The 24,334-nt window shown below is 46.7% G+C and overlaps 1 protein-coding gene across 6 annotated transcripts in view; it reads right to left on the minus strand.

The window, feature by feature from the left end:
- The window catches only part of LOC106571102 (ryanodine receptor 3), a 234,663-nt gene that overhangs the window by 136,876 nt on the left and 73,453 nt on the right, over positions 1–24,334 (minus strand). For 5 of the 6 annotated variants that reach the window (XM_082961634.1, XM_082961633.1, XM_082961632.1 and 2 more), the window contains 7 exons: positions 23,876–23,994; positions 17,839–17,972; positions 11,532–11,613; positions 11,057–11,216; positions 9,927–10,119; positions 9,098–9,314; positions 8,387–8,491 (listed from right to left, as the gene is read on the minus strand). In XM_082961634.1, coding sequence (XP_082817760.1) covers positions 8,387–8,491; positions 9,098–9,314; positions 9,927–10,119; positions 11,057–11,216; positions 11,532–11,613; positions 17,839–17,972; positions 23,876–23,994 — 1,010 coding nt within the window. Of the gene's footprint in view, positions 1–8,386; positions 8,492–9,097; positions 9,315–9,926; positions 10,120–10,854; positions 10,867–11,056; positions 11,217–11,531; positions 11,614–17,838; positions 17,973–23,875; positions 23,995–24,334 lie in introns of those variants that run through there. The other variant, XM_082961636.1, reaches the window with a different exon arrangement.

Here is a 24,334-nt window from a genome sequence, read left to right on the forward strand (position 1 = left end):
GAGGTGCTGCGCTCAGGGAGACCGGAGGAGGTTCCGTCTCGTGCACCATCTGTGACCACAGAGGTCACACTGCCGGTCGGTGCCGGGTTGGTTCCTCTGGGGGTCGAGGCAGCAAGCAGGGCACTCTGGCGTCACCCCAGGTGAGAAGGCACCATTCTCACCCAGAGCCCTCTGTTGTACACATGTTTTTGTTTGTTACTTTTCCTGAGTTTTCCACGCATTCCCAGCATAAGGTGCTAGTCGATTCAGGTGCTGCTGGGAATTTTATTGACAGATCATTTGCCCATAGTTTAGGGATCCCCATCGTTCCTGTGGATATGCCCTTCCCAGTTCACGCCTTAGATAGTCGACCATTAGGGTCAGGGTTGATTAGGGAGGCCACCGCTCCTCTGGGCACGGTGACGCAGGGGGGTCACACGGAGAGAATCAGTCACTTTCTCATTGACTCTCCTGCGTTTCCCATGGTGCTAGGCCTACCCTGGTTAGCTTGTCATGACCCCACTGTTTCATGGCAATGGAGGGCTTTCACGGGGTGGTCGCGAGAGTTCTTGGGGAGGTGTTTAGGGGTTTCCGTATGTGCTACTATGGTGGAAAGTCCAGACCAGGTCTCCACCGTGCGCATTCCCCGCTAATATGCTGATTTGGCTCTCGCCTTCTCCAAAAAGAAGGCGACTCAATTACTACCCCATCGATGGGGGGATTGTGCGATAAATCTCCTGGTAGACGCTGCACTTCCCAGGAGTCACGTGTATCCCCTCTCACAGGCAGAGACGGTGGCAATGAAACATATGTCTCCGAATCCCTGCGTCAGGGGTACATTCGGTCCTCCACTTCCCCCGCCTCCTCGAGATTCTTTTTTGTGAAGAAGAAGGAGGGAGTTCTGCGCCCGTGTATTGACTATCGAGGCTTAAATCAGATAACTGTGAGGTACAGTTACCCGCTACCTCTTATCGCCACGGCGATTGAGTCAATGCACGGGGCGCACTTCTTTACCAACCTTGATCTCAGGACTGATTACAACCTGGTGCGTATTCGGGAGGGAGACGAGTGGAAGACGGCGTTCAGTACGACCTCAGGGCATTATGAGTACCTCGTCATGCTGTACGGGTTGATGAATGCACCATCAGTCTTCCAAGCCTTTGTAGATGAGATTTTCAGGGACATGCAAGGGCAGGGTGTAGTGGTGTATATTGATGACATTCTGATATACTTCGCTACATGCGCCGAGCATGTGTCCCTGGTGCGCAAGGTGCTTGGTCGACTGTTGGAGCATGACCTGTATGCCAAGGCTGAGAAATGTCTGTTCTTCCAACAGTCCATCTCCTTCCTAGGGTACCGCATTTCCACCTCAGGGGTAGAGATGGAGAGTGACCGCATCTCAGCCGTGCGTAATTGGCCGACTCCCACCACGGTAAAGGAGGTGCAGCGGTTTCTAGGGTTTGCAAATTACTACCAGAGGTTTATCCGGGGTTTTGGTCAGGTAGTGGCTCCCATTACCTCACTGCTGAAGGGGGGGCCGGTACGTTTGCAGTGGTCGGCTGAGGCGGACAGGGACTTTGGTCACCTGAGTGCTCTGTTTTCCTCGGCTCCCGTGCTGGCCCATCCGGATCCCTTTTTGGCATTCATAATGGAGGTGTACGTGTCCGAGGCTGGGATAGGAGCCGTGCTCTCTCAGCACTCGGGTACACCACCAAAGCTCCGCCCCTGTGCCTTCTTCTCGAGGAAGCTCAGCCAAGTGGTGCGAAACTATGACGTGGGGGACCGGGAGCTGTTGGCTGTCATCAAGGCTTTGAAGACGTGGAGACATTGGCTTGAGGGGGCTAAATACCCTTTTCTCATCTGGACTGACCACCGCAATCTGGAGCACATTCGGGCAGCGAGGAGAATGAACCCTCGCCAGGCAAGGTGGGCCATGTTTTTCACCCGTTTTGTTTTCAAACTTTCTTACAGACCAGGTTCCCAGAACGTGAAGGCAGAGGCACTGTCCCGGCTGTATGACACAGAGGAGCGGCCCATGGATCCCACCCCCATACTCCCGGCCTCCTGCCTGGTGGCGCCGGTAGTGTGGGAGCTGGACGCGGACATTGAGCAGGCATTGCGTGCAGAGCCCGCTCGCCTCCAGTGTCCCGCTGGGCATCTGTACGTCCGTGACCGGCTGATCTATTGGGCCCACACATCACCCTCCTCTAGTCATCCTGGGATCGGTCGGACGGTGCGCTGTCTGAGTGGGAAGTACTGGTGGCCCACTTTGGCTAAGAACGTGAGGGTTTATGTTTCCTCCTGCTCGGTGTGCGCCCAGTGTAAGGCTCTTAGGCACCTGCCCAGAGGTAAGCTACTCCCCTTACCCGTTCCACAGCAGCCATGGTCACACCTGTCGATCGATTCCCTGACCAATCTCCCCCCATCACAGGGAAACACCACGATCCTGGTTGTTGTGGATAATTTCTCTAAGTCCTGCCGTCTCCTCCCGCTGCCCAGTCTCCCTACGGCCCTACAGACGGCGGAAGCCTTGTTTACACACGTCTTCCGGCACTATGGGGTGCCTGAGGACATAGTGTCTGATCGGGGTCCCCAGTTCACTTCGAGGATCTGGAGGGCATTCATTGAACGTCTGGGGGTCTCGATCAGCCTTACCTCGGGTTTTCACCCCGATAGTAACGGGGAGGTAGAGAGAGTAAACCAGAATGTGGGTAGGTTTCTGAGGTCTTATTGCCAGGACCGCCTGGGGGAGTGGGCAGCGTTCGTGCCCTGGGCAGAGATGGCCCAGAACTCGCTCCGCCACTCCTCCACTAACCTCTCCCCCTTCCAGTGTGTACTGGGGTATCAGCAGGTTCTGGCTCCTTGGCATCAGAGTCAGACAGAGGCTCCTGCGGTGGATGACTGGTTCCGGCGCGCGAAGGAATCATGGGACGCCGCCCATGTTCACCTTCAGCGCGCCGTGCTGTGCCAGAAAGCCGGCGCAGACCGTCACCGCAGTGATGCCATGGTATTCGCACCGGAGGACCAGGTCTGGCTCTCGACCCGAAACCTGCCCCTCCGCCTGCCCTGCCGGAAGCTGGGTCCGCGGTTTGTGGGGCCATTTAAAGTCCTGAGGAGACTGAACGAGTTGAGTTACAGGTTACAGCTTCCCCCCGATTACCGTATTAACCCCTCGTTCCATGTGTCTCTCCTAAGGCTGGTGGTGGCTGGCCCGCTCCAGGAGTCTGAGGTGCGGGAGATTCCTCCACCCCTTCTGGACATCGAGGGAGCCCCGGCGTACTCCATTCGTTCCATACTGGATTCGAGGCGTCGTGCGAGGGGCCTTCAGTACCTTGTGGACTGGGAGGGGTATGCTCCAGGAGTCTGAGGTGCGGGAGATTCCTCCACCCCTTCTGGACATCGAGGGAGCCCCGGCGTACTCTATTCGTTCCATACTGGATTCGAGGCGTCGTGCGAGGGGCCTTCAGTACCTTGTGGACTGGGAGGGATATGGTCCAGAGGAGAGATGCTGGGTAACGGTGGAGGACGTGTTGGACCCTTCAATGCTGCGGGAGTTCCACCGTCTCCGTCCGGATCGCCTTGCGCCTCGCCCTCCGGGTCGCCCCTGAGGCCGGTGTCGGCGCGCTGTCACAACTTCTGCCGAAGTCAGTTCCTCTCCTTGTTTGGGCGGTGTTCGGCAGTCGACGTCACCGGTCTTCTAGCCATCGCCGATCCATTTTTCATTTGTTTTATCTTGTTTTCCCACACACCTGGTTTTCATTCCCTCATTACGTGTTGTGTATTTAACCCTCTGTTCCCCCCCATGTCTTTGTGTGGTATTGTTTGTTTGTAAGTACTTGTGCACATGTGGACTGGTGCGCGTCGGGTTTTGTACCCAAGTTGTTATTTTCTTGATGCCATTGGTTTTGTAATTAAACTGCTCCGGCTATTACCTAGTTCTGCTCTCCTGCGTCTGACTTCCCTGCCACCAGTTACGCACCCCTTACATGGCTAAAAATACTTGAATCGGTTATAGAACCCATTGCTCTTTATGGTTGTAAGGTCTGGGTCCGCTCACCAATCAAGAATTCACAAAATGGGTCAAACACCAAATTGAGACTCTGCATGCAGAATTTCGCAAAAATATCCTCAGTGAACAACATAAAACACCAAATAATGCATGCAGATCAAATTTAGTCTGATACCTGCTAATTATCAACATCCAGAAAGAGACGTTGAATTCTACAACCATCTTAAAGGAAGCGATTCCCAAACCTTCCATAACAAAGCCATCACCTACAGAGAGGTGAACCTGGAAAAGAGTACCCTAAGCAAGCTGGTCCTGGGGCTCTGTTCACAAACACAATCAGAACCCACAGAGCCCCAGGACAGCAACACAATTAGTCCCAACCAAATCATGAGAAAACTCAAATATAATTACTTGACACATTGGAAATAATTTTTTAAAAACAGAGCAAACTAGAATGCTATTCGACCCTAAACAGAGAGTAAACTGTGACTGACTGAAACTTAAGGAAAGCTTTGTACAGACTCAGGGAGCATAGCCTTGCTATTGAGAAAGGCCGCCATAGGCAGACCTGGCTCTCAAGAGAAGACAGGCTATGTGCACACTGCCCACAAAAGGAGGTGGAAACTGAGCTGCACTTCCTAACCTCCTGCCAAATGTATGACCATATTAGAGACACATATTTCCCTCAGATTACACATACCCACAAAGGATTTGAAAACAAATCAAATTTTGATAAACTCCCATATCTATTGGGTGAAATACCTCAGTGTGCCATCACAGCAGCAAGATTTGTGACCTGCTGCCACAAGGAAAGGGAAACCAGTGAAGAACACGTGTTGTGTTCATGGCCGCTGCCACTCTAACCTGGTGGTCCCAGCGCGCACGACCCACGTGGAGTTCCAGGTCTCCGGCAGCCTCTGGAACTGCCGGTCTGCAGCCAACAAGGCTGAGTTCATCTCAGCCTATGCTATCCTCCAGTCCCTAGACTTCCTGGCGCTGACGGAAACATGGATTACCACAGATAACACTGCTACTCCTACTGCTCTCTCTTCGTCTGCCCACGTGTTCTCGCATACCCCTAGAGCATCGAGCCAGCGGGGTGGTGGCACTGGAATCCTCATCTCTCCCAAGTGGACATTCTCTCTTTCTCCCCTGACCCATCTGTCTATCTCCTCATTTGAATTCCATGCTGTCACAGTTACCAGCCCTTTCAAGCTTAACACCCTTATCATTTATCGCCCTCCAGGTTCCCTTGGAGAGTTCATCAATGAGCTTGACGCCTTGATAAGTTCCTTTCCTGAGGATGGCTCACCTCTCACAGTTCTGGGTGACTTTAACCTCCCCACGTCTACCTTTGACTCATTCCTCTCTGCCTCCTTCTTTCCACTCCTCTCCTCTTTTGACCTCACCCTCTCACCTTCCCCCCCTACTCACAAGGCAGGCAATATGCTTGACCTCATCTTTACTAGATGCTGTTCTTCCACTAATCTCATTGCAACTCCCCTCCAAATCTCCGACCACTACCTTGTATCCTTTTCCCTCTTGCTCTCATCCAACACTTCTCACTCTGCCCCTACTCGGATGGTATTGCGCCGTCCCAACCTTCGCTCTCTCTCTCCCGCTACTCTCTCCTCTTCCATCCTATCATCTCTTCCCTCTGCTCAAACCTTCTCCAACCTATCTCCTGATTCTGCCTCCTCAACCCTCCTCTCCTCCCTTTCTGCATCATTTTATTTTCTCTGTCCCCTATCCTCCAGGCCGGCTCGGTCCTCCTCTCCTGCTCCGTGGCTCGACGACTCACTACGAGCTCACAGAACAGGGCTCCGGGCAGCCGAGCGAAAATGGAGGAAAACTCGCCTCCCTGCGGACCTGACATCCTTTCACTCACTCCTCTCTACATTCTCCTCTTCTGTCTCTGCTGCTAAAGCCACTTTCTACCACTCTAAATTCCAAGCATCTGCCTCTAACCCTAGGAAGCTCTTTGCTACCTTCTCCTCCCTCCTGAATCCTCCTCCCCCTCCCCCCCCCTCCTCCCTCTCTGCGGATGACTTCGTCAACCATTTTGAAAAGAAGGTTGACGATATCCGATCCTCGTTTGCTAAGTCAAACGACACCGCTGGTCCTGCTCACACTGCCCTACCCTGTGCTTTGACCTCTTTCTCCCCTCTCTCTCCAGATGAAATCTCGCGTCTTGTGACGGCCGGCCGCCCAACAACCTGCCCACTTGACCCTATCCCCTCCTCTCTTCTCCAGACCATTTCCGGAGACCTTCTCCCCTTCCTCACCTCGCTCATCAACTCATCCTTGACCGCTGGCTACGTCCCTTCCGTCTTCAAGAGAGCGAGAGTTGCACCCCTTCTGAAAAAACCTACACTCGATCCCTCCGATGTCAACAACTACAGACCAGTATCCCTTCTTTCTTTTCTCTCCAAAACTCTTGAACGTGCCGTCCTTGGCCAGCTCTCCTGCTATCTCTCTCAGAATGACCTTCTTGATCCTAATCAGTCAGGTTTCAAGACTGGGCATTCAACTGAGACTGCTCTTCTCTGTGTCACGGAGGCTCTCCGCACTGCTAAAGCTAACTCTCTCTCCTCTGCTCTCATCCTTCTAGACCTATCTGCTGCCTTTGATACTGTGAACCATCAGATCCTCCTCTCCACCCTCTCCGAGTTGGGCATCTCCGGCGCGGCCCACGCTTGGATTGCGTCCTACCTGACAGGTCGCTCCTAACAGGTGGCGTGGCGAGAATCTGTCTCCGCACCATGCGCTCTCACCACTGGTGTCCCCCAGGGCTCTGTTCTAGGCCCTCTCCTATTCTCACTATACACCAAGTCACTTGTCTCTGTCATATCCTCACATGGTCTCTCCTATCATTGCTATGCAGACGACACACAATTAATCTTCTCCTTTCCCCCTTCTGATAACCAGGCGGCGAATCGCATCTCTGCATGTCTGTCAGACATATCAGTGTGGATGACGGATCACCAGCTCAAGCTGAACCTCGGCAAGATGGAGCTGCTCTTCCTCCCGGGGAAGGACTGCCCGTTCCATGATCTCGCCATCACGGTTGACAACTCCCTTGTGTCCTCCTCCCAGAGTGCTAAGAACCTTGGCGTGATCCTGGACAACACCCTGTCGTTCTCCACTAACATCAAGGCGGTGACCCGATCCTGTAGGTTCATGCTCTACAACATTCGCAGAGTACGACCCTGCCTCACACAGGAAGCGGCGCAGGTCCTAATCCAGGCACTTGTCATCTCCCGTCTGGATTACTGCAACTCGCTGTTGGCTGGGCTCCCTGCCTGTGCCATTAAACCCCTACAACTCATCCAGAACGCCGCAGCCCGTCTGGTGTTCAACCTTCCCAAGTTCTCTCACGTCACCCCGCTCCTCCGCTCTCTCCACTGTCTTCCAGTTGAAGCTCGCATCCGCTACAAGACCATGGTGATTGCCTATGGAGCTGTGAAGGGAACGGCACCTCCATACCTTCAGGCTCTGATCAGGCCCTACACCCAAACAAGGGCACTGCGTTCATCCACCTCTGGCCTGCTGGCCCCCCTACCTCTGAGGAAGCACAGTTCCCGCTCAGCCCAGTCAAAACTGTTCGCTGCTCTGGCACCCCAATGGTGGAACAAGCTCCCTCACGACGCCAGGACAGCGGAGTCAATCACCACCTTCCGGAGACACCTGAAACCCCACCTCTTTAAGGAATACCTAGGATAGGATAAAGTAATCCTTCTAACCCCCCCCCCCCCCCCCCCCCCTTAGAAGATTTAGATGCACTATTGTAAAGTGGTTGTTCCACTGGATATCATAAGGTGAATGCACCATTTTGTAAGTCGCTCTGGATAAGAGCGTCTGCTAAATGACTTAAATGTAATGTAAATGTAACAAAACACCATTGTAAACACAACCTATATTTATGTTTATTTATTCTCCCTTTTGTACTTTATTTGCACATCATTACAACACTGTATATAGACATAATATGACATTTGAAATGTCTTTATTCTTTTGGAACTTTTGTAAGTGTAATGTTTACTGTAAATGTGTTATTGTTTATTTCACTTTTGTTTATTATCTATTTCACTTCCTTTAGCAATTGTAACATATGTTTCCCATAAAGCCCTTACATTGAAAATTGAATTGAATTGAGAGAGATGTAAGGAGGGAAATAGAGATGGAGGGAAATAGAAAGGGAGAGAGATAGCAAGGGACGGATGATTACCATAACAAGGCTAATGCAGTATAATCCATTTCATAGCAAAATGGAAACAGATGAGGTGACAATGGTTTGTATATCGCTGCCCTAGAGACCATGCTGAGGTATTGCACCTACCGTAGATTGGCATATAGGCCATAACACAGGTGAGATCAAACTTAAGGCATAGTACCTACCTTGCCATAGGACCAGCCCAGTTCGATCTTGTTCATGCCCCACAGTTCATGGATGTTCTCTGCAAGTCTGTCCCGCACGTTGTCCAGGTGAGGAGGCAGAACAATCTGGAGAGAGAGAGAGACAGAGAGAGAGAGAGAGAGACAGACAGAGAAAGAGAGAGACAGAGAGAGAGAGATAGAGAGAGAGAGACAGACAGAGAAAGAGAGAGAGAGACAGGGAGAGAGAGAGACAAAGAAAGAGAGAGACAGAGAAAGTGAGACAGAGAAAGAGAGAGAGAGCGAGGGAGAGAGACAGCGAGAGAGAGAAAGAGAGAGAGAGAGAGACAGAGAAAGAGAGAGACAGAGACAGACAGAGAGAGAGAGAGAGAGAGAGAGAGAGAGAGAGAGAGAGTGCACATCATTATAACACTGTACATAGTCATATTATGACATTTGAAATGTGTGAGTGTAATGTTTACTGTACATTTTTGATTGATTATTTAACTTTTGTTTATTATCTATTTCACTTGCTTAGGAAATGTAAACATATGTTGCCCATGCCAATAAAGCCCTTTGAATTGAATTGATAGAAAGAAAGAAAGAAAGAGAGAGAGAGAGAGAGAGAGAGAGAGAGAGAGAGAGAGAAAGACAGAGACAGAGACAGAGATTGATCAATTGGCTGACAGACTGACTGGCTGACGGACTGTTTACAGGTGTCCAGGTATATATTACCTGGCTGGTGTCTACAGGTGTGGGGATGAATGAGGCCTGGGAGAGGATCTGTGTTGTCCCCAGTAGGTCCCTGACCCCTCCATGATCCCTCTTGTACTCCTTCACAGCCTCCACCCTCATCTTCTCCTTGGGGAGTAGCGCCTCGTAACACGGGGAATAACCCGCCGGGGGCAAGAACTTAAAGTCACCATGACGACCGCCCAACAGGAAACGCACCCTGAGGAGATGAGGAAAGCAGGAAGTTACAGATTTGAGTGATTTCCCAGACAAAATAATGTGATGTGTGTCATATTACGTCATACCCGAAGCTAATGTTCTGAACTCTAGCATCTAGACTCGAGTCTAGATTCTCGAGTCTATGCTACACTATTCAAATTCCAAAATCTTTATTGTCCCATTGCTCAGCAGTTCACCTGACCTAAACTAGGTATTTTTATTTTACTAGGTAAGTCAGTTAAGAACAATTCTTTTTTTGCAATGAAGGCCTAGGAACAGTGGGTTAACTGCCTTTTTCAGGGGCAGAACGACAGATTTTTACCTTGTCAGCTCAGGGATTCAATCTTGCAACCTTTCGGTTACTAGTCCAACGCTTTAACCACTAGGCTACCTGCACCTACTGCTGTTCTAAAAGATCTGTCAACTGACAACCACCATCCCCACTCCACAGCCTTCTCAACTCATTTCAGTCCCTTATTAATGTACCTAATAATTAATTAATTAACCTAGCTGGACGCTTACTTGACCCCTACGGAGAAGCTGTGTGTGTGAGTTTGTGTGTGTGTCCACAAGTATGCATCTGTGTGTGTGTGTGTGTGTGCTGGCCCCTTACTTGACCCCGGCTGAGAAGCTGACCACGGGGAAGAAGAATCCGTCGGTGTTGAAGTCTTCAAACATGCCCTGTACTGGCTGCCCATTGATCCTGAAGGACATGGAGGGAGCGCCCAGGTCCAGACAACAGCTCACCACGTCATCACTGTTCAACAGGTGCTGGTTGATGGAGGCCACCGCCCGGGGGATACGGCCTGGAGAGGGGAGGAGAGGATGGATGCTCATTATTGAGACATCTCCACCGTTTCCCTCATGTGAACCAGAGATAGACAGGGAGTAGGAAAGTCATGGAGGACAGACTGAGTCTGGGGCCTCTTCAGACAGGGAGTAGGGAAGTCATGGAGGACAGTAGGGGCAGTGTAAGGTGTAGAATGGTAGGAAGTGCAGAGGGAGGATGGATAGATAGATAGATAGATAGATAGATAGATAGATAGATAGATAGATAGATAGATAGATAGATAGATAGATAGATAGATAGATAGATAGATAGATAGATAGATAGATAGATAGATAGATAGATAGATAGATAGATAGATAGATAGATAGATAGATAGATAGATAGATAGATAGATAGATAGATAGATAGATAGATAGATAGATAGATAGATAGATAGATATGGACGGACGGATGGGTAGGGTTCAAAATGTTTGGAGAACGTAGAGCTGAGTGGGGTTCTATGGAAAGGAACAGGGTGAGGGTTGGGTGGGGTGGGGTCTGGGCCTATTTAGACAAGGGGCAGGGTGACCGATGAGGAAAGGTTGGTTGAGGGTTTTCATGTACTGTTACTTTTCCTTTGCTCTTGACCACAAAACGATTACCTCAGGATTTCAATGCCCAACTCTCAAAACAGCAGTGGTATTTCACATCACGAGGGCAAAGAACTTATACAGTATAAGCAACAACATGCCATGAACCTCAGAGGGTGTACCTGACCACAGGTAGAGTCATACAGAACCTCAGAGGGCGTACCTAACCACATTAGAGTCATACAGAACCTCAGAGGGCGTACCTAACCACATTAGAGTCATACAGAACCTCAGAGGGTGTACCTAACCACATTAGACTCATACAGAACCTCAGAGGGTGTACCTGACCACAGGTAGAGTCATACAGAACCTCAGAGGGCGTACCTGACCACAGGTAGAGTCCATCAAAGCTGTATGAGTAGAGGTCATCACCCACCCCATTGCCCCCCCAGCCCTCTCCAGCCCCCGGGTAGGGGGCGTAACCCTTAGTGGAGGCCCATCCCACACGCAGGTGAGTTGGCTCACTGGTCACATAGTGGTCCACCTGAGAGAGAGAGAGAGAGAGTCAGACAGACAGACAGACAGACAGACAGACAGACAGACAGACAGACAGACAGACAGACAGACAGACAGACAGACAGACAGACAGACAGACAGACAGACAGACAGAGAGCGATAGTAGAGAGACAGAGAGAGAGAGAGAGCGAGAGAGAGAGACAGGTAGACAGTCAGACAGACAGACAGAGAGAGACATTGTACAAGTGACAAAATACATCTTAAATATTTTACTTGGCAATACTATTTAAAACACAATAATCAAAACACATTTGCAAAGGAAAGTAAGAAAAGTAATATCCACCTGGTCGATCATCAGCTCAAAGTACCACTTCTTATACTGGGCTGAACCCTCCGCCACTCCTAGGAAGATGTTGGGTCTCATACTGGATAAACACATCCACATTTGAGTCATTCAATTAGTGGCATAAAAGTATGTATACAATTACAATCACAGTGAGACAGCCAGATAGATTATACATTATTCATATTTCTATTCCATGTTTATTATATTGCAGTCAGAAAAGCTGTGTTGAGATATATTTAATCACACTGATTTGGATAGCAAGACAGATGCAGCTGTAAATCAAGAGTGAATTTATGACTAATGTAATTACCCCCCCTCCCGCACATTGACAGGTACAGAGTCAATGTGTGGGAGCACCGGCAATGCAAATAGTCTGGCTAGCTATTTGATTAGATGTTCAGGAGTCTTATGCTTGGGGGTAGAAGCTGTTTAGAAGCCTCTTGGATCTAGACTTCGCGGTCTGGTACCACTTGCCATGCGGTAGCAGAGAGAACAGTCTATGACTAGGGTGGCTGGAGTCTTTGACAATTTTTAGGGCCTTCCTCTGACACCGCCTGGTATAGATGTCCTGGATGGCAGGAAGCTTGGCCCCAGTGATGTCCCGGGCCGTACGCACTATCCTCTGTAGTGCCTTGCGGTCAGAGGCTGAGCTGTTGCCATACCAGGCAGTGATGCAACCAGTCAGGATGCTCTTGATGGTGCAGCTGTAGAACCTTTTGAGGATCTGAGGACCCATGCCAAATCTTTTCAGTCTCCTGAGGGGGAATAGGTTTTGTTGTGCCCTCTTCACGACTGTCTTGGCGTGTTTGGACCATGTTAGTTTGTTGGTGAATTGGACACCAAGGAACTTGAAGCTCTCAACCTGCTCCACTACAGCCCCGTTGATGAGAATGGGGGCGTGCTCGGCCCTCCTTTTCCTGTAGTCCACAATCATCTCCTATGTCTTGATAACGTTGAGGGAGAAGTTGTTGTCCTGGCACCACACGGCCAGCTCTCTGACCTCCTCCCTATAGGCTGTCTCGTCATTGTTGGTGATCAGGCCTACCACTGTTGTGTCATCTGCAAACTTAATGATGGTGTTGGAGTCGTGCCTGGCCGTGTAGTCATGAGTGAACAGTGAGTACAGGAGGGGACAGAGCACGCACCCCTGAGGGGCCCCCGTGTTGAGGATCAGCGTGGCGGACTTGTTGTTACCTACCCTTACCACCTGGGGGAGGCCCGTCAGGAAGTCCATGATCCAGTTGCAGAGGGAGGTGTTTAGTCCCAGGGTCCTTAGCTTAGTGATGAGATTTGAGGGCACTATGGTATTGAACACTGAGCTGTAGTCAATGAATAGCATTCTCGCATAGGTGTTCCTTTTGTCCAGGTGGGAAAGGGCAGTGTGGAGTGCAATAGAGATTGCATCATCTGTGGATCTGTTAGGGTGGTATGCAAATTGGAGTGGGTCTAGGGTTTCTGGGATAATGGTGTTTATGTGAGCCAAGACAAGCCTTTCAAATCACTTCAGGGCTACAGACGTGAGTGCTACGGGTCGGTAGTCATTTAGGCAGGTTACTTTAGTAGTGTTCTTGGGCACAGGAACTATGGTGGTCTGCTTAAAACATGTTGCTATTACAGACAGACAGGGAGAGGTTGAAAATGTCAGTGAAGACACTTGCCAGTTGGTCGGTGCATGCTCGCAGTACACGTCCTGGTAATCTGTCTGGCCCGCGGCTTTGTGAATGTTGACCTGTTTAAAGGTCTTACTCACATCGGCTGCCAAGAGCGTGATCACACAGTCATCTGGAACAGCTAATGCTCTCATGTATGTTTCAGTGTTACTTGCCTCGAAACGAGCATAGAAGTAATTTAGCTAATTTGGTAGGCTCGTGTCACTTGGCAGCTCTTGGCTGTGTTTCCCTTTGTAGTCCATAATAGTTTGCAAGCTCTGCCACATCCGACAAGCGTCAGAGCCGGTGTCGTACGATTTGATCTTAGTCCTGTATTGATGCTTTGCCTGTTTGATGGTTCGTCGGAGGGCATAGCGGGATTTCTTATACGTTTCTGGGTTAGAGTCCTGCTCCTTGAAAGCGGCAATTCTACCCTTTAGCTCAGTGCGGATGTTGCCGGTAATCCATGGCTTCTGGTTGGGGTATGTACGTACAGTCACTTTGGGGACGATGTCATCGATGCACTTATTGCTGAAGCCAATGACTGATGTGGTGTACTGCTCAATGCCATCAGAAGAATCCCGGAACATATTCCAGTCTGAGCTAGCAAAACAGTCCTGTAGATTAGCATCTGCCTTATCTGACCACTTTTTTATTGACTGAGTTGCTGGTGCTTCCTGCTTTAATTTTTGCTTGTAAGTAGGAATCAGGAGGATAGAATTATGGTCAGATTTGCCAAATGTAGGGCGAGGGAGAGCTTTGTACATGTATCTGTGGTGGAGTAAAGGTGGTCTAGAGTTTTTATCTCTCGGGTTGCACATTTAACATGCTGGTAGAAATTTGGTAAAATGGATTTAAGTTTCCATTAAAGTCCACTAGAAGCGCCGCACCTGGATGAGCGTTTTCCTGTTTCCTTATGGAGGTATTTGTCACGGAGGTCTACGTCACCAGCCTGCTAGGCGTCACTGAACTGGATTCATTACCACCAACCCCAGAATGTCTTGTCTCATTACGCACACCTGATTCCCATTCCCCCTGATTAGTATGTGTACATCTGTTCCTCATTGTACTTGTTGATTATTGTTCCATGTCCGTTGGTCTTGTGAGCACCTGTACTCTGTTGTGTCGGCTTGTGTGTTACCGTGTTAGTGTGCACTTATTACGAGCCTGTGTATTGTTATTACGGGTCTAATCCTGTGTATTGTTATTACGGGTCTCGTCCCGTGTATTGTTATTACGGGTCTCGTCCCGTGTATTGTTATTACGGGTCTCGTCCCGTGTATTGTTATTACGGGTCTAATCCCGTGTATTGTTATTACGGGTCTCGTCCCGTGTATTGTTATTACGGGTCTCGTCCCGTGTATTGTTATTACGGGTCTAATCCCGTGTATTGTTATTACGGGTCTCGTCCCGTGTATTGTTATTACGGGTCTCGTCCCGTGTATTGTTATTACGGGTCTCGTCCTGTGTATTGTTATTACGGGTCTCGTCCCGTGTATTGTTATTATGGGTCTCGTCCTGTTCAGGAGTTGGATTACAGCCCTGTGTTATATACATACGTGTTTGTTTTGGGCTTCGTCCCCATCATGTTCATGACGTACGCTATTTAGGGTAAAGAAAAATATATATATATATTTTCGCATTCCTGCTATCATTATACACTTTGACAGGTATACAGCTCATTGAGTGTGGTTTTAGTACCAGCATCGGTCTGTGGTGGTATGTAGACAGCTATGAAAAACACAGATGAAAACACTCTAGGTAGATAGTGTGGTCTACAGCTTATCATGAGATACTCTACCTCAGTCGAGCAAAACCTCGAGACTTCCTTAGATATCGTTGTAACGATTGTCTTCATGAATGGACCAAGGCGCAGCAGGTATGTGAATACTCATGGTTATTTTATTACCAAAAAAAAGAGTAAAGCATCCACTTGAAAAAAACAATGACGGTGACAACAGTAGCAGTTTTACAGGCTATACACGCAGTGTAAAAACAACTACCCACAAACCCAAGTGACAAACATACTCCTACATATATGACTCCCAATCAGGAACAACGATCCCCAGCTGTTCCTGATTAGGAGTCACAAGACCAACACAGAACACAAGACTGCCACGTCCTGACCCCAAAACTACAACAACAGCTCCATCTGCTGGTCAGGACGTGACAGTACCCCCCCCTCAAGGTGCAGACCCCGGAATGCACCTAACAATGAAAAAACACCAACAAACAAAAATCCCCAACAAAACCCATAAACAATAACCCCTAAACAATAAGGGAGGGAAGGGAGGGTGGCTGCCGTCAACGACGGCACTGTGCTACACCCTCCCTCCCCAACCCACCTATCCTGGAGGTGGCTCCGGTGCAGGACGTGGACCCTGCTCCACCCTCGGCGTCGCCCACTTTGGTGGAGCCGATAGCTGCACCAGGCAGACGGACCCCTCGAGCCGGGCCGGAGGACAGGAGGGCCCTTCGGGCTGGGCCGGGGAGCAGGAGGGCCCCTCGGGCTGGGCCGGAGAGCAGGAGGGCCCCTCGGGCTGGGCCGGAGAGCATGCGGGCCCCTCGGGCTGGGCCGGAAGGCATGCGGGCCACTCGGGCTGGGCCGGAAGGCATGCGGGCCACTCGGGCTGGGCCGGAAGGCATGCGGGCCACTCGGGCTGGGCCGGAAGGCATGCGGGCCACTCGGGCTGGGCCGGAAGGCATGCGGGCCACTCGGGCTGGGCCGGAAGGCATGCGGGCCACTCGGGCTGGGCCGGAAGGCATGCGGGCCACTCGGGCTGGGCCGGAAGGCATGCGGGCCACTCGGGCTGGGCCGGAGGGCAGGAGGACCACTCGGGCTGGACCGGAGGGCAGGAGGACCACTCGGGCTGATCCTGACAGGCCGGGCACCCTGGCAGATCAGGGCAGGCAGGCACCTCTGGCAGAACCGGGCAGTCCGGCCACTCTGGCAGAACAGGGCAGTCCGGCCACTCTGGCAGAACAGGGCAGTCCGGCCACTCTGGCAGAACAGGGCAGTCCGGCCACTCTGGCAGAACAGGGCAGTCCGGCCACTCCGGCAGAACAGGGCAGTCCGGCCACTCCGGCAGAACAGGGCAGTCCGGCCACTCCGGCAGTTCAGGGCAGTCCGGCCACTCCGGCAGTTCAGGGCAGTCCGACGACTGTTGACTGGCGGGCAGCTCCGACGACTGTTGACTGGCGGGCAGCTCCGACGACTGTTGACTCCTGATGCGTGGGGCAGGTATTGGACGTACCAGCCTGGAGACACGCACCTCCATGCTAGTGTGTCTAGCGGGAAACACCGGACCGAAAGGGCGCACTGGCGGTCTTGAGCGCAGGGTTGGCATCACCCGTTCCGGCTCGATGCTCCTCTTGCCCTGGCACCTGCGGGGCGCTGGTACTGGGCGCACTGGGCTGTGCTTCCTTATAGGCGAGATGGTGCGCACCTCAGCGTAACATGACGCCCTCCACCTCGTACGCACCTCCCTGTAGTCACGGGTAGCTGGCTTACGGCTCTTCCCTGGCCTGGCCAAACTACCCGTGTGCCCCCCCCCAAAAAAATCTTGGGGCTGCCTCTCGGGTTCCCTTAGCTCCCTTAACTTGTCCGCCCAGAATTTTCTCTCGTCCTGCCAGGTCCATTCTTCCATTTCCTTCTCCTGTGGCTTTCTCCTCTTCTGCTGCTTGGTCCTTTGGTGGTGGGTAGTTCTGTAACGATTGTCTTCATGAATGGACCAAGGCGCAGCAGGTATGTGAATACTCATGGTTATTTTATTACCAAAAAAAAGAGTAAAGCATCCACTTGAAAAAAACAATGACGGTGACAACAGTAGCAGTTTTACAGGCTATACACGCAGTGTAAAAACAACTACCCACAAACCCAAGTGACAAACATACTCCTACATATATGACTCCCAATCAGGAACAACGATCCCCAGCTGTTCCTGATTAGGAGTCACAAGACCAACACAGAACACAAGACTGCCACGTCCTGACCCCAAAACTACAACAACAGCTCCATCTGCTGGTCAGGACGTGACAATCGTGCACCAGCTGTTGTTTACAAATATACATAGACCTCCACCCCTTGTCTAACCAGAGGCTGCTGTTGTATTGTCCCGATACAGTGTTAAACCTGTCAACTGTATGTAGTTCATGTCGTCGTTCAGCCACGACTGAAACATAAGACATTGCAGTTTTTACTGTCCCATTAGTAGTTTAATCTTGCTCGTAGGTCATCGATTTTATTTTCCAATGATTGCACGTTGGCCAATAGAACGGATGTCAGTGGGGGGTTTTACTCGCTCGCCTACGAATTTTCAGAAGACAGTCCGACCTCCGCCCCTTTTTTCTCTGTCTTCTCTTGACAACAAATGACGTGGATTTGGGCCTGTTCCCGGGAAAGCAGTATATCCCTCACGTCTGACTCGTTAAAGCTTATTTTGTACGTAATGTTGCTGCTGCTTATGACTTATGACCGAAAATATCTTCTGGACGTCAGAACAGCAATTACTCACCACAAACTGGAAGCAGCTTCTTCCAGTTTGTGGTGAGTAATTGCTGTTCTGACGTCCAGAAGATATTTTCGGTCATAAGTCATAAGCAGCAGCAACATTACGTACAAAATAAGTTAGAGTACACTTTCTACTTCCTGTTACCTCTGAACATCATTGACCAATCGTGTCTGCAGGAGCAGGTCTCTCTTGGGAAGCAGGTGATCACAGATGAGGTTCTGATTGGCTCTCACAGCCACTCCGTTACACACACAGAGAGAACACAGGACGTCCAGGATCTAGACAGAGATAGAGGGAGGGAGGGAAACAATGGGATTGAGAAAGAATGGAAAAAGGGAGGCACTGGCAGTCTTCATGGTGACCCGTTTTGGGTTATTGTGTGGAAGTGTGTGTGTGTGTGGAGCGATTTGTGTGTGGAAGAACACCTGATGAATATGAGTGCGGTCAAGGTGAACTGAGAGGACCTCGTTAAAACCATGAGCCCGTTTCTAGGACATCAACACAACAAAAGGTGGACAACACATACTGAAACTTTTTAGGGATCATTTGTCTATACCTCTCCTGTTCTCTACAGTGATCGTCAGATGACAAAGCAAGGTTAGAGGTCAATGATAAAGCATCTGGAATTGGCTATTTGTTAATAAAGTTATCAGGGTTTGAACAGTCCTCTGACTTGTGTTAACATCCTCCCTTGTCTGACAATGTGCACTTCTTTTGAACAGAGTCCTATGGGCTGTGGTAAAAAACTAGTGCACTACATAGGGAATAGGGTGCTATTTGAGATGCATCCAGTGCCTCAACACATCACTGTACCCAGAGGGCAGACAGGATAGGTAGTTAAGAACCAGTAACACTTTTATTTATGTGCTGAAGCGTCATCCCTAACCCTAACCCTAACCCTTTATTGGCATGGGAAACATATGTTAACATTGCCAAAGCAAGTGAGGTAGATAATATACAAAAGTGAAATAAACAATAAAAATGAACAGTAAACATTACACATACAAAAGTTTCAAAAGAATAAAGACATTACAAATGTCATATTATGTATATATACAGTGTTGTAACGATGTACAAATGGTTAAAGTACAAAAGGGAAAATAAATAAGCATAAATATGGGTTGTATTTACAATGGTGTTTGTTCTTCACTGGTTGACCTTTTCTTGTGGCAACAGGTCACAAATCTTGCTGCTGTGGTGGCACACTGTGGTATTTCACCCAGTAGATATGGGAGTTGATCAAAATTGGGTTTGTTTTTGAATTCTTTGTGGATCTGTGTAATCTGAGGGAAATATGTGTCTCTAATATGGTCATACATTGGGTAGGAGGTTAGGAAGTGCAGCTCAGTTTCCACCTCATTTTGTGGGCAGTGTGCACATAGCCTGTCTTCTCTTGAGGGCCATGTCTGCCTACGGCGGCCTTTCTCAATAGCAAGGCTGTGTTCACTGAGTCTGTACACAGTCAAAGCTTTCCTTAAGTTTGGGTCAGTCACAGTGGTCAGGTATTCTGCCACTGTGTACTCTCTGTTTAGTGCCAAAATAGCATTCTAGTTTGCTCTGTTTTTTTGTTAATTCTTTCCAATGTGTCAAGTAATTATCTTTTTGTTTTTTTCATGATTTGGTTGGGTCTAATTGTGTTGCTGTCCTGGGGGCTCTGTGGGGTCTGTTTGTGTTTGTGAACAGAGCCCCAGGACCAGATTGCTTACGGGACTCTTCTCCAGGTTCATCTCTCTGTAGGTGATGGCTTTGTTATGGAAGGTTTGGGAATCGCTTACTTTTAGGTGGTTGTAGAATTTAATGTATCTTTCAGGATTTTGATAATTAGCGGGTATCGGCCTAATTCTGCTCTGCATGCATTATTTGGTGTTCTACGTTGTACACGGAGGATATTTTTGCAGAATTCTGCATGCAGAGTCTCAATTTGGTGTTTGTCCCATTTTGTGAATTCTTGGTTGGTGAGCGGACCCCAGACCTCACAACCATAAAGGGCAATGGGTTCTATGACTGATTAAAGTATTTTTAGCCTGATCCTAATTGGTATGTTGAATTTTATGTTCCTTTTGATGGCATAGAATGCCCTTCTTGCCTTGTCTCTCAGATCGTTCACAGCTTTGTGGAAGTTACCTGTGGCGCTGATGTTTAGGCCAAGGTATGTATAGTTTTTTGTGTGCTCTAGGGAAACGGTGTCTAGATGGAATTTGTATTTGTGGTCCTGGCGACTGGACCTTTTTTGGAACACCATTATTTTGGTCTTACTGAGATTTACTGTCTGGGCCCAGGTCTGACAGAATATGTGCAGAAGATCTAGGTGCTGCTGTAGGCCCTCCTTGGTTGGTGACAGAAGCACAAGATCATCAGCAAACAGTAGACATTTGACTTCAGATTCTAGTAGGGTGAGGCCGGGTGCTGCAGACTTTTCTAGTGCCCGCGTCAATTCGTTGATATATATGTTGAAGAGGGTGGGTTTTAAGCTGCATCCTTGTCTCACCCCCCGGGCATGTGGGAAGAAATGTGTGTGTTTTTTGCCTATTTTAACTGCACACTTGTTATTTGTGTAGATGGATTTTATAATGTTGTATGTTGTATGTCTTTCCATCAATTTGTATAGCAGACCCTCATGCCAAATTGAGTCGAAGGCTTTTTGAAATCAACAAAGCATGAGAAGACTTTGCCTTTGTTTCTTTGTTTGTCAATTAGGGTGTGCAGGGTGAATACATGGTCTGTTGTACGGTAATTTGGTAAAAAGCCAATTTGACATTTGCTCAGTACATTGTTTTCACTAAGGAAATGAGACGAGTCTGCTGTTAATGATAATGCAGAGATTTTTCCCAAGGTTGCTGTTGACGCATATCCCACGGTAGTTATTGGGGTCAAATTTGTCTCCACTTTTGTGGATTGTGGTGGTCAGTCCTTGGTTCCAAATATTGGGGAAGATGCCAGCGCTAAGGATGATGTTAAAGAGTATAGTATAGCGAATTGGAATTTGTTGTCTGTATATTTGATCATTTCATTGAGTATCTCTCCCTCTCTGTTCTATAAGTGTGTCACACCACTGAAAAACTCTTCACACATAAATACAGAAGGTGATAATCCTCTGGTTTGTTCTGTGTAACAATAACAGATGCCGCTAAGCAACAAACAGACACTTCATTACCTCCCTGAGTGGGTAAGCAATGCTATGCCAATAACCCTTAGAGGGGTATGCATGCCCTATGTCTTTATTGGTTGTTAAAAGCCTATAGGATTCCATGGCGTCGATCAACACCTGGTGTTTACGAGACTGAAAAGTAGCGTACTACATAGGGAATAAGATGCCATTCAGGACGCAGACTGGCCCTGCATGTGCTCCTGCATGCCCAGCTAACCCAATTAACCCAGCAGGGCTAGGTGACAAGTTTAACACTGCATGTAAAACACGTAGCAGAAATGTTAAAACAATGTCATGTGGTATGTAGGCCGAGGCTATTGTTAAAATAATGCTGCCACGCTGACAGCTGTGACAGACACATATTTACATACATGTTCACTCTCTCCTAGGAGTAAAGAAATTAAAGGCCAAAGCACTGCTCATACTGACTATATATGCCTCTGAGTTTAGAATATTTAGAATGTGTTTAGACCATTTAGAATATGTTTAGAATGTGGTTAGAACATTTAGAATGTGTTTAGAACATTTAGTATGTGTTTAGAATGTGGTTAGAACATTTAGAATGTGTTTAGAACATTTAGTATGTGTTTAGAATGTGGTTAGAACATTTAGAATGTGTTTAGAACATTTAGAACATTTCGAATGTGGTTAAAACATTTAGAATGTGTTTAGAACATTTAGAATGTGGTTAAAACATTTAGAATGTGTTTAGAACATTTAGAATGTGGTTAGAACATTTAGAATGTGTTTTGAACATTTAGAATGTGTGTAGAACATTTAGAATGTGTTTAGAATGTGGTTAGAACATTTAGAATATGTTTAGAACATTTAGAATGTGTTTAGAACATTTAGAATGTGGTTATAACATTTAGAATGTGTTAAGAATGTGTTTAGAACATTTAGAATGCGTTTAGAACATTTAGAATGTGTTTAACATTTAGAATGTGTTTAGAACATTTAGAATGTGTTTAGAATGTGGTTATAACATTTAGAATGTGTTTAGAATGTGTTTAGAACATTTAGAATGAGTTTAGAACATTTAGAATGTGTTTAGAACATTTAGAATGTGGTTAGAACATTTAGAATGTGTTTAGAATGTGGTTATAACATTTAGAATGTGGTTAGAACATTTAGAATGTGTTTAGAATGTGGTTATAACATTTAGAATGTGGTTATAAAATGTAGAATGTGTTTAGAATGTGGTTATAACATTTAGAATGTGGTTATAACATTTAGAATGTGTTTAGAATGTGGTTATAACATTTAGAATGTGGTTAGAACATTAAGAATGTGTTTAGAACATTTAGAATGTGTTTAGAACATTTAGAATATGTTTAGAACATTTAGAATGTGTTTAGAAGGTTTAGAATGTATTTTGAACATTTAGAATGTGTTTAGAACGTTTAGAATGTGTTTAGAATGTGGTTAGAACACTTTGAATGAGTTTAGAACGTTTAGAATGTGTTTAGAACGTTTAGAATGTGTTTAGAACATTTAGAACATTTAGAATGTGTTTATAACATTTAGAATGTGTTTAGAATGTGTTTATAACATTTAGAATGTGTTTAGAACATTTAGAACATTTAGAATGTGTTTATAACATTTAGAATGTGTTTAGAACATTTAGAATGTGTTTATAACATTTAGAATGTGTTTAGAATGTGTTTAGAACATTTAGAACATTTAAAATGTGTTTAGAATGTGTTTAGAACATTTAGAATGTGTTTAGAACATTTAGAATGTGTTTAGAGCATTTAGAATGTGTTTAGAATGTGTTTAGAACATTTAGAACATTTAAAATGTGTTTAGAATGTGTTTAGAATGTGTTTAGAACATTTAGAATGTGTTTAGAACATTTGGTATGTGTTTAGAATGTGTTTAGAACATTTAGAATGTGTTTAGAACATTTAGAATGTGGTTAGAACATTTAGAATGTGTTTAGAATGTGGTTAGAACGTTTAGAATGTGTTTAGAACATTTAGTATGTGTTTAGAATGTGGTTAGAACATTTAGAATGTGTTTAGAACATTTAGAACATTTCGAATGTGGTTAAAACATTTAGAATGTGTTTAGAACATTTAGAATGTGGTTAAAACATTTAGAATGTGTTTAGAACATTTAGAATGTGGTTAGAACATTTAGAATGTGTTTTGAACATTTAGAATGTGTGTAGAACATTTAGAATGTGTTTAGAATGTGGTTAGAACATTTAGAATATGTTTAGAACATTTAGAATGTGTTTAGAACATTTAGAATGTGGTTATAACATTTAGAATGTGTTAAGAATGTGTTTAGAACATTTAGAATGCGTTTAGAACATTTAGAATGTGTTTAACATTTAGAATGTGTTTAGAACATTTAGAATGTGTTTAGAATGTGGTTATAACATTTAGAATGTGTTTAGAATGTGTTTAGAACATTTAGAATGAGTTTAGAACATTTAGAATGTGTTTAGAACATTTAGAATGTGTTTAGAATGTGGTTATAACATTTAGAATGTGGTTAGAACATTTAGAATGTGTTTAGAATGTGGTTATAACATTTAGAATGTGGTTATAAAATGTAGAATGTGTTTAGAATGTGGTTATAACATTTAGAATGTGGTTATAACATTTAGAATGTGTTTAGAATGTGGTTATAACATTTAGAATGTGGTTAGAACATTAAGAATGTGTTTAGAACATTTAGAATATGTTTAGAACATTTAGAATATGTTTAGAACATTTAGAATGTGTTTTGAACATTTAGAATGTGTTTAGAACGTTTAGAATGTGTTTAAAACATTTAGAATGTGGTTAGAACATTTAGAATGCATTTAGAACATTTAAAATGTGGTTAGAACATTTAGTATGTGTTTAGAATGTGTTTAGAACGTTTAGAATGTGTTTAGAAAGTTTAGAGTGAGTTTAGAATCTTTAAAATGAGTTTAGAACGTTTAGAATTTGGTTATAACATTTAGATTGTGGCTAGAACATTTAGAATGTGTTTAGAACATTTAGAATGAGTTTATTAGTAATGTGTTGTTTTGCTGACCTTGTGGTTGCGTCCGTGTTTGTAGAGCAGGGAGATGATGGACTTGATGTGTCCTTTCTGGATGATGTTCAGAGCTTCAGGAGACTCTATCAGGATGCAATGGAGAACCTCCAGGATACCTAGAGTAGAGTATAATACAATTGAATCAGGAGACTTTCAGGATATAGCGGAGAACCTCCAGGATACCTAGAGTAGAGTATAATACAATTGAATCAGGAGACTTTCAGGATATAGCGGAGAACCTGCAGGATATCTGAGCGAAAACACTCATTACAGTCAGGCTAAAACTAGTGGAACATTTTTGTTTATTATAACACACTATTTGGACTGGGACATTAGAGGGGTATGTGGGGGAGAGATGAAGGAGAGGGTGAGGAGGGGTATGTGGGGGAGAGATGAACGAGAGGGTGAGGAGGGGTATCTGGGGGTGAGATGAAGGAGAGGGTGAGGAGGGGTATG

Source organism: Salmo salar, chromosome 15, assembly GCF_965601325.2.
Source record: "Salmo salar chromosome 15, fSalSal1, whole genome shotgun sequence".
In the NCBI taxonomy this organism is placed as follows: domain Eukaryota; kingdom Metazoa; phylum Chordata; class Actinopteri; order Salmoniformes; family Salmonidae; genus Salmo; species Salmo salar.